Here is a 10037-nt window from a genome sequence, read left to right as displayed (position 1 = left end):
GGGTGCTTCCTGCATCTGACCCCTTCCCTGGAGCTCCCCCATCTGACTTCTTGCCTGGAGCTCCTGCATCTGACTGCTTCCCAAGTGCTCCCTGCATCTGACTCCTTCGAAGGAACTCCCTGTATCTGACCCCTTACCCAGAGCCTGCCCTCACAGTGCTCTCAGCGGCCAGGATGAGGGTCTTTCTGTCTCTTGCAGGCAGCCCAGGGTCAGCCTTGGCCACAGTACATCCTCAGTAAACACTGGTCAGATGAATGAATACACAAATGAAGAAACCAAAACTCGCTTCAGCAGCACAGAGGCAGCCCAACCTCAGGGACCCCAGGGTGAGATGTTATGCTGGCAAACACAAAAGCCACCAAACTTTGGGGTTGTCCGGTCTCAAGCCATTGGTCTGTTTGAGGCTCAGAGTGGTGAGACAGTGCCCCAAAGCACACAAGTTAGGAGCAGAGATAGAATCTATCCCCAGGCTTCCTGGTTCTTGGCCTTGTTGACTTCCATGGGAGATGTGTTTGAAGCTTCTCCAAATAACCATCTGTGGGGCCCCTGAAGTCCCATCCCTAGTGCCTGAGTGTCCTCACTCCCAAGTGGGAAAACAGCTGCCCGAAAACTCGCCAAGTCTCAGCTGCCATATCTGTCTAATGGGGATATCAGTGGTGACTCTAAGGAGATCAGAGCACACCGCCCCGGGGAGGGTTTATAAACACAGCTCTGAGTTCCACCAGAGCAGGGTTTGAATGTCAGCTCTGTCCCTCGTCCCTGTGTGACCTGGGACAAGTGACTTTTCCTCCGAGCCTCGTTTCCTCATCTGTATAATGGACAGCGGGAATAACTCAGCCTGCTGGTAAGGGGTAAGCTGAAGCCAGGCAGGCCACGCAATGCGCATAGAGCAGGGACACAGCAGGTGCGCAGTAATTGCTGTCACCATCACCCCAGCGTGTTTCTCCCCCTTCCCTCTCTTCACAGAGGACTGCCCTCCCCCTCCTGCCGGCCAGCCGCGCTGTACGTTGGTGACCTTTCATTAGGTGATAAGGTAGTTGCTGCCCAAGGCTGGAAGGTCCCATCCTGCCCAGATAACCATGTTTGCCTGGCTGCCCTGGCACCCCAGTCCCAAAGAGCAGGGCAGAAGGCATTGGGAAGAGGATGGGGAAGCGTGCCTGCACGGCCCTCCTCATCTCTGTGTCTCTTGACCCCGACTCCTCCCTGCAGCCCTGAGTCCCCATAGACTTCCCCCGCACAACAGATGTGGCAAGCAGGACTCTGAGTTTTGCCAGCACCTCTCCTGCCCGGGAGTAAATAGCACAGTGAGCGCCTTGACGCCCGAGCTGCGTGACCTCAGGTGAGCTCACCCACTGCCATGAGCCTCAGTCCCTTCACCTGCAAAATCGGGGCCAACCGTCTCCAGGGTGAGGCCAGCGCCTGGTCCCTGCAGATGGCAGCCCCCTCCTCTCCTGCTGCGAAGGGGCAGGGGGAGGCTGCAAGTCTCAGCTGCCTCCCCTCTCTGCGCTTGAGGAAGCCCCACGCAGAGGTCTGAGTGTTTACAGGCCTCTCTGGGCAGGGGACGGGTTACGTAATGCCAGATGACTGTAAAACTGGCGAGGGCCCAAGTCGGAGACACGCTCTGCGGTCCCAGAGCCCCTGATGGCCTCCCCTTCCTTTCTCCCCCACCTGGCTCCCTGGCCAGGGGCTGGTGAGCGCTCCAGACTGAATGCTTTCGCTTTGAGACCATCAGCCACCCCTCACCCTGATCACGGACGGGAGCCCCAAGCCTGCCCTGGGGATGGGACACTCACCACGAAGAGACCAAGGGGCTCAGGAGCTGTGCAGCCCGCTCTCCTTCCAGGGGAGCCCCTCCCTGGACCTCCCCTCTCTGTCCACCCTCACCCCTCCAGCCCCCGCGCGGGAGCCAGCCTACCCTTTGCCACCTGAGGACCCCCAGGGACAGCAGGAACGGATTGAACAGCGTGGGCCGGTCCCCGGGCATCCGCCATGAGGTCACCAGTCGGCCCTTGAGCGGGCTCTCAGCCTTGCCCTCTGCCGGCCTCTTGTCTGCCTGTCAAACAGGGTCCAGTGTTGGCCGTGGGTCCCTTCGTCAAGCTGAGGCCATCCCTGGTCACAGCCTCCCCTGCCTGTTCTGCCACCACGAAGGTCCTGTGTACCATTGTTCTCCACCACCCTCTCCCTGAGAGCTGCCAAGCAAAAACCTTGTTAATTTGCCCACAGGGCCCCTGGGGCTCAGCGCCCTTGTGCTGTGGACCCCACACCCTAAAATCAAACCTCAAGTTGCCAAGGGGACGGTACAGATCACAGATGTGTGTTCAGGTCAGTGGTGTCTACAGATTATTTTCCACTAGGCTCCTAATGTTAAATAATCCAGAGATTATTAAATAGCTATTTCTGATTTTTCTTAAACTATCTAAAGCTATGGAAACTCTAGGCTCACCTTCCCCATGGCAACAGCTATCTGATGCCAAAGGGTCCTACACAAGTACCCCAGGCTGCACTCTTGGCCTTTGTTACCTGCCTGGCTTTAGGTTTGTGACCCCAAATTACAAGAAAGGAAGAGACTCTTGCAGATACCCTCACAGAGCCCAGAATACTCTCTTGCTTCGAGATCACCCGTGTTGGGGAAGCTGAGGATTGAGCAAAGCAGAGACACTGGTCCAAAGATCACAAGGCAGGTTACGGGCAGGGGCAGGGCAGAGCCAGGGTATCCCTTCCTGGAATCTGCAGATTCTCTGGAAGAGGAGCTTGAAGTCTTAAAGCATAGGTGGGGGTGGGCTTCAGAAGGTGGGCCCCTCCCCTTGGTTACACCCTCCCATCAAGCCCTGATCACTGGCGTAGAGCTGTCCCCAAGATGGGCTCTATAGTGCCACTCTGTCTCACCTCTGACCCTGGCACTAGAAGGTACTTACTAAGTGTATGCGAGTGAATGAGTGAATGAATTAATGATTGAGGTAATTAGTGCTTCCGTCCAGTTGAGACTGCCTAGGATTAGGGGTGGCTGGGAGACTACAGGTGTTCCCCATTACTACTATTTCCTCTTTGTCCGTGAAGCTGTCTCCAGGAAGTATGAAGAAATAACCCCAAAAGCGGAAGAACAAAGTTACCAAAGCCCCTGTCAGTGATCAGCGTCCCTGTCACCTCGCATTTACAGGTAGGAAGACTGGCCACCAAGCAGTTAGGGACAGGTCACACAGACCAGTGCACAGCCAGCAAGCAGCGCGAGCGAGGGGGCAGGGAGGGAGCGCTGGGTGGAGCCCCCCGCCCCCGGCTCTAGTTGAGTCCCCACAGACTGGCTGTATGAGCTGGGACGACTCCCTGCCTGTTTCCTCACCCACGCAGTGTGGGGTCGGGCAGAGTCCCCCGGCTCTGACTAGCAGTGTGGCCAGGCTGGGGGGGGTCCAGGCTGCCGCACAAACGCTCCCTGTCACACCTGGCTCTTCCGGCGGTGCCACAGGGAAGAGGGGGATGAGGAAGACAGCCCTAAACAGTCTGTCTCACTCTCCCTCCCCTCCGACCTCACCCCGCTGGAAGCTGAGGGTGACGAGAATGGTCTGCTCTGCAGGTCACAGGGCTGGGTGGGGCAGAGCTGTCCCTCCAGCTGGACCCAGACCCTGGTGGAACAGCCTCTGGCCACTTCCTGCACACATCTCGGTGCCTCCGGGCCCAGCCGAGCGAAGCCCCTCCTCAGCTGTCTTCCCTTTGGCATTTCTTGCCCTCTCTCCGGCCCTCTAAAACAGGAAGGGCCCTGCCCTCAGAGGCCCTCAGAGACCATCAGGGGCAAACTGCTATTTGGGGAAGAGCAGTGACCTTTTCGCGCAGTCCATCGAGTTTGAAGCAGAGCTCTGGGCCTCTGACCCTGGGATCATCCACCACCCAGGTCCCTAATGCAGAGGTGGCTCTGCTGACCAGCTCCAAAGCCCTCTTCTCGGGGCCCCACTCCCATGCAGATGACCCCACAGCAGAGCCAGCCTTGGTCTAGAGGACCCGAGAGGGGAACCCAGCCCACATCCAACCTGATCCCCCTCCCTGTGCATCCATGCCCAGGACCCAACTACCGAGGCTGCCTGGTCCTGCTCAGTCAGTGAGTCTTGGCCTCTGCTTGGTTCTGATGCCTCAGGCTCCTCTGGTTGGAACTGGAGATAAGAAGGACACAGATTAGCCCAGGTTATGGCTATGGCCCAGTCTATCCAGCTGTCCACCTCATCTCCAACTATCATCCATCCACCCAGCATCTGCCTAGCATCCAGCATCATGTATCCCCCAGCATCCAGCCTGCATTATCCACCTCAAACATCCACTATCTGCCATCCATTCATATATCCACCCTCTATTTACTCATTGCCCATCCATCCAACATCCATGTATCCTTCCTCCAGCCATGCAACAGCCATTCACCCCCCACCCATCCATCCATCTATCCACTCACCCACCCACCCATCCATCTACCCACTCATCCATTGATCCATCCACCCATCCACCCATCATCCCACCCATGAGCTTCTGCATCCATCCTATGCATTCATCGCTCACCCAGCCAGCCACCCACCCACCTATCATCCATCCATCCACCCATCCACCCACCCATCCATTCATCCATCCATCCACCCACTCATCCATCGACATCCATCCATCCACCCACCCACCCATCCATCCATCCATCCACCCATCCATCTATCCAACAATCCATCCATCCATCCATCCATCCACCCATCCACCCATCCATCCATCCATCCATCCACCCACGCACCCACCCACTCATCCACCCATCCACCTGTCCATCCATCCATCCATATTCCACCCAACACTCACCCAATCAATGATTTGTTCACCACTACATGTTCATCCATCAGCTAAGTATCATCCATTTATCCATCACCCATTATCTAGCCATCATATGTTCATTCTACTCATGTATCCACCACCCATTGTTCATCCATGTTCTACCCACTATCTTACCCTGTCTTTTTTATTTTTTTTAAGATGCAGTCTTACTATGTAGTCCAAGCTGGCTTCAAACTCATGACCCTCCTGCCTCAGCCTCCCAGGGGCTGGAATATGGGTGTGGCCACCACACCCAGCTTGAAACCTACAGTCTTGTGCCTGCTGGGCAAGCCACCTACCACTGGGCTTCATCCCCAACCCTCCCTGTGTCTTGCATGCATTCGTGGCTCAGGCACCCCTTGAGCTGAGCCCCTCTTCATGTCAGGCCCTGGGCTGGGGGCCAGAGGTACAGGGATTAAGGAGACATAGCTCCTGCTCCGTGGAGCTCACGTTTCTTCTGGGGAAATGATGATCCAGCGTGACAGATGGAGGGAAGCAAGACTGCCAGTCCCTGAAGGGGAACATCGAGAGCCTGGGGGAGGGGTGATTTTTCGGGGCAGCTTCTCAGGACAGCACACCTGACCTGACCTGAATAATGAACAGACACTTGCTGGGGGAGATGGGAGGGGAAGAGCATCCTAGGCACAGGGAACAGCAGGGGCAACAGGGAGATGTGCAGAGCCCTGCAGCTGGCTCGGAACAACTACAGGCAGCTCTGGGGTGGAAGGAAGAGAAGGAGGCCTTGAACGCCACACCAAGGGTTTCCCTAGAGAAGAGCAACTGGAGCCCTGGCTGGACCCAGTGAACACCTCTGCTTTGTCATCTGTGAAATGCCCTTGGAGCAGATGGCTATGCCCCTGCCCAGTCACCACCCCAGAACCTCCCAGGGACCCTGGAGCCTCAGGGGGGAGCAACTCCAGCTGAAATCTTTCCCACGTCCCCATGCATTGGAGACAGACAGCCTGCAGCACCCGAGGGGCTCCTGAGACACAATTTCATGCTCCCTGAGCAGCCAGGGCGCCCCCACCTCCCAGCAAGCCTAACAGCAGTGTGAGGGCAGGACCACGCCGGCTCATCCCTGCACATCTGGACCAAGCAGAGAAAGCCATGGAGAGCCATAGGAGGGAGGGTTCCCCGGCCCCACCTGGGCTCACAGTGCAGCTGACTTTGCAATGGATACTTGAGCCTCATTTCTCACAACTTTTGCATCTGTCAATACCTAATGAGTTGGAGGCTCAGTTTCCTCATCTGTAAGATGGGAATAGAGGCAGTTCCCTCTTGGCCATATGTGGCCCATGTAACAAAGCACATGAGATATTGTTCCCAGTAAATCCTGGGTCTGGTTGGAAGCCTTGTCATCCATGGGGGAGGTGGCACCAGTCTGGGCACCCAGGAGAGGAGGGTCTGGGTGACATGTGGACACTGCATGTCACCCAGTGGGCCTGTTTAAGGAAGTGCTTGGTCCTGTTCTATGGCTAAGGCCCAGAGAGGTGGGGTGTCCAAAGCTGCGTGTTGTATCCCTGGTGGGGTGCTGCAGGTGGCGGGGCCATGTCCACCCACTACCTCCAGACCAAGGCTCTGGACTTGCAGCAGCGCTGAAGTACCACTGAGGCACTGGCGCCTGGTGCTAGGCCTACTATGCACATGGCTCTCACTTAAGCAGCCGGCTCACAACGGAGCGCTCTGTGGCCTCTTTGTGTGAGGAGCTGCGGGGGCCACGGGGCAGGGGCATGAGGCCGTCCTGGCCCCAGCAGCAACTTGCATATGTGGCAGGGGGAGCGGACATAAGCACACTGGCTGCAGTCCCAGGTCGCCCCAGGGGTCCTAGGGCCAGGAGGGACAGGGCCCCAGCCAGAGGGTCCAGCTTGAGGCTCAGGGTGATTACACTGAGCAGACCTGGGTTCCCCCGCCTCAGCAGCCGTGGGAAACTTGGGTTTCCTTATCCACATGAGCAGCGCCTTCTCACCAGGCCGCTGTGAAGACTAAAGGGGAATAGGCCTGGGAAATACTCCACAGGGTGGGTGTGTAGCAGGTGCACACACCGCTGTCCCGTGCAGTGGTCAGAATGACACAGGCAGGGCTGGGCTTTGGGACGGGGTGCAGGGGCTGGGGTCACATCTCAGGGAGCCTTTCTAAGGATAATTGCTGGGATGGAGCTGGCTTTCTGGCTACCCCTCTGAGGCAAAGGCAGCTTACCTCTGGCTCCGGGGAGCTGGGGCCCTCTGCCGGCCTGCTGTGCTCCAGCTGGGCTGTGTGTGGCGGAGCAGACGGAGGTGAGGTTGCTGGCCCACTTGTCACTTGTGTCTTTGGCCACTGGGTGGAGGTGCAGGCGGGGCTGGGTAGCTGGGCAGGGTGCTGGGGCTGCTGCCCAGGGCTATGTCCATTGGTGACAGTGGCCTCAGCCCAACTTTCAGGCTGGTTGTGTCGCTCCTGCTCCAGGGCATCCTCCTTTGTCTCTGGGGGACCTGGCTGTGGCCCTGAAGCCTTGGCTGGGTCACCCCAGTGTCCAGCTGGGTCCTTGTGGGGTAGCCTGGCCTGCAGGAGCTCCAGGAGGCCTTCCCAGTCCAGTCTAGGGAGTCGGGCCCAGGCCCCCTCCCCAGGGGCCCGGAAGAGGCCCAGCAGGTCCCTCCAGTCCAGCTCAGGGGTCCTCTCAGGGCCCCAGCCCATGGAGGTGGGCGTCTCAGGCCGCTGAGGATAAGAGGGTTCTGCCGGGCCTACCCAGGAGTGCTCTGAGGGGCTTCCAGGTTGGGGTGTACTGAACAGCTCCTGCAGGCTGCCCCAGCCCCTTGGGGCCGGCTTCTGGGGGTGCTCCTGTAGCCCATTACTGGGGGGCTCCTCCCAGGCCTCAGGCTGCCCCCAGCTCTCCCTGCGCTCCCTGGGAGGGCCTCGCCATGCATCCTCCAGGGCTCTGGCCGCCCCCAGGCTGGGCTCCCCAAGTGCTGGCCAGCCTCCAGGGCCCGGGCCCTCCTCCTGGCTGCTCCAGCTCCTTTCCAGGCCTCTGTGAGGGCCCTGGGGCCCTGGCAGCTCCTCCTGACTCTGCCACCCGCCCGGCGGTTGCCTTGGGCCTCCTTGGCCCCTCCCCAGAGCTCTCTCCGTCCTCTTCCGCAGCTCCCTCTCAGGGGGCCTCGCTGATGTCCTAGGGCACGGTGAGGATCTCTGGAGCCGCCGGTCCCCCTCAGGCTGCCTCTCGGGACTCCTGGCTGGTTCTGCCTGCTTGGCAGGGGCCTTGGTCACCTGAGAAGGATGTGCGGGGTGGGTGAGGCCCAGGGACCCAGCAAGGTGGCCACTGTCTGTCTGAGGCAGACATGGGACAGGCAAGGCTGGGTCCTCACGGCAGCCTAGCCAAAAGCAGGCGGGGTCCCTGGGTCCTTCCCTGAGGTGTCAGCTATTCCCTCTCACCCACTTTCCACAGCCCCAGAAAGAGATCTGTAAAGAAGTGCTCACTTTCGGGCTTCCCTCCCCCAGAGATATTGATTCCACCCTGGGCTATCAGGTGCTGGAATTTCCACCCGTGATACCTGTTCCCCTGGGGTGGGCCTTGCCCTCGAAGAACTTGAGAGACCCAGTCTCCATCCTGGAAGAGGTGGCCCTGCGGCCCGATGAAAGCATCCAGCTTGTCCCCAAATCTTGTAATAAAGGAAGGGGATAGCATGGCAGGGGGCTCTTCAGAAGACTGATTGGGGTCCTTTGCATTTTGCCCAGAGTTGCTGGCCCTCGGAGAGAGGGGAGAGCTGGGCACTGTGACTGGGGCTCTGACCCTTTCACAGCCGACCGTCCTGCCCAGGACCCTGCCTGGCACCCACAGGGAAGGAGAGGCTGTGCTCACCTGCCTGCTGGCGGTACAGCTGTGCTGTCTTCGGAGAGGCTGGCTCTGACCCTGGCCAGGTCGTGGTGACCGTCCCCCGTCCTGAGCCTGGAAGGCCCCTGGAGTCTCGGACTTCCTAGGAGCAAACACAGCTGCTCCAAGGCCTTTGGGAGGGCTCCGCCCAGCACAGCAGCCCCTCTACTTGCAGCCCAATAGGAGGAGGCATGGGAGACCCAAGACCCACTGCACGCTTGTCAAGGGTCCTCAGGAGGGATAACCTCTCAGGCCTCAGTTTCCCCTTCTGAAAACTGCAATGTGGGGCTGTTGTGACAATGCCATGGGAAACGGGGTCACTGCTTCTCAGCCTGTCGACTGTGACCCAGCGAAGAAAGGGGTTAGTGAAGATGGTGGGGTGGGGAGGGGGTTAGGCCCCCCCTGACTCCCTAGTCTCATCCAGGAGCCCTCCAGCCACCCAGACAATGGTCAGACTGGTGCTTGTGGGAATTCACATTTATTGAGCACCTACTATGTACCAGGCACTGTGCACACATAATCACAATGAAGCAAACATTTATTGAGCATTTTTATGTTCCAGGTGCCAAGCTCTTGTACTATGATCCCATTACACATTACGCAGCCCATGTGGGGGGATGAGAGAGGCAGAATGTTGGGTACCTTGTATTCCATTCTTTCAGTCCTTTCCCTGTCCATACTGCAAATTTAGGATTTCTTAAACCCACTGCCTCCTCATCCTCTACTCAGAGCTAACCCACAGGACTCCAGCACTCAGCCTCTCACCCATAATCCCAAGACTTAGGAGGCTGAGGCAGGAGGATCACTGGGAGTTGAAGGCTAACTTGGGTTACATAGTGAGATCCTGTTTCCAAAAAAAAAAAGAGAGAGACCACCAAATAGACTCTGCACACATCTGTGCCCTCCCACAGTAAAGGGGTCACCTTGAAGCCCAATCCCTCCATGAATATTTATTTCTATGGGGTCTGAGAGTCTGACTGCATCTAAACTGGTGAATAGGTGGGGGCTGGGGGAGGGCTTACCCTGCACGAGTGTCTGGATTCAATCCCCAGCACCACAAATATACGGAAGTAAGATAAATTGGTAAGTGGAACTGTGTCTCTGATGGTTGAACCAAACCAGCAAGAGAAGCCTGAAAATCATGACCTGCGGTGAGCTCAGGGTAAGCCCAAAGGGGGTCAGAGGAGGCGCAGCAGACAGCCTCCAGCTAAATCACTGTATGATATGCAGCACAGGTTTGGCCAAGTCAAAAAAAGTATAAGTCAGGCATGGTGGTGCACACCTACCATCCTAGCATTCTGGGAGGCTGAGGCAGGAGGATCGCAAGTTTGAGCCCAGCCTGGGCAGCTTAGTGACTTAGTGACTTTGCCCT

At 57.9% G+C, this 10037-nt stretch overlaps 1 protein-coding gene across 1 annotated transcript; it reads right to left on the bottom strand.

The window, feature by feature from the left end:
* Positions 1–1335: 1335 nt before the first annotated feature.
* Positions 1336–7680, bottom strand: LOC106147907 (TRIO and F-actin-binding protein-like). Its single transcript, XM_013511303.1, has 4 exons — positions 7024–7680; positions 4062–4139; positions 1916–2053; positions 1336–1377 (listed from the first exon to the last, which is right to left on the bottom strand). The coding sequence occupies exons 1-4, from the start codon at positions 7492–7494 to the stop codon at positions 1336–1338; spliced, it is 729 nt and encodes a 242-aa protein (XP_013366757.1). The 5' UTR covers positions 7495–7680.
* Positions 7681–10037: the final 2357 nt, after the last annotated feature.

Source organism: Chinchilla lanigera, unplaced genomic scaffold, assembly GCF_000276665.1.
Source record: "Chinchilla lanigera isolate Chin_1 unplaced genomic scaffold, ChiLan1.0 scaffold00012, whole genome shotgun sequence".
Taxonomy (NCBI): domain Eukaryota; kingdom Metazoa; phylum Chordata; class Mammalia; order Rodentia; family Chinchillidae; genus Chinchilla; species Chinchilla lanigera.
This window is presented reverse-complemented; position numbering and strand designations above follow the sequence as displayed.

Coding starts and splice junctions, on each gene's coding strand:
- LOC106147907 (XM_013511303.1), bottom strand. CDS start 7,494: ATGGGCTGGGGCCCTGAGAGGACCCCTGAGCTGGACTGGAGGGACCTG. Junction 4,140..7,023: donor CCAGCTCCCCGGAGCCAGAG/GTAAGCTGCCTT, acceptor TCTTATCTCCAG/TTCCAACCAGAGGAGCCTGA. Junction 2,054..4,061: donor AGCAGGACCAGGCAGCCTCG/GTAGTTGGGTCC, acceptor CCTGTTTGACAG/GCAGACAAGAGGCCGGCAGA.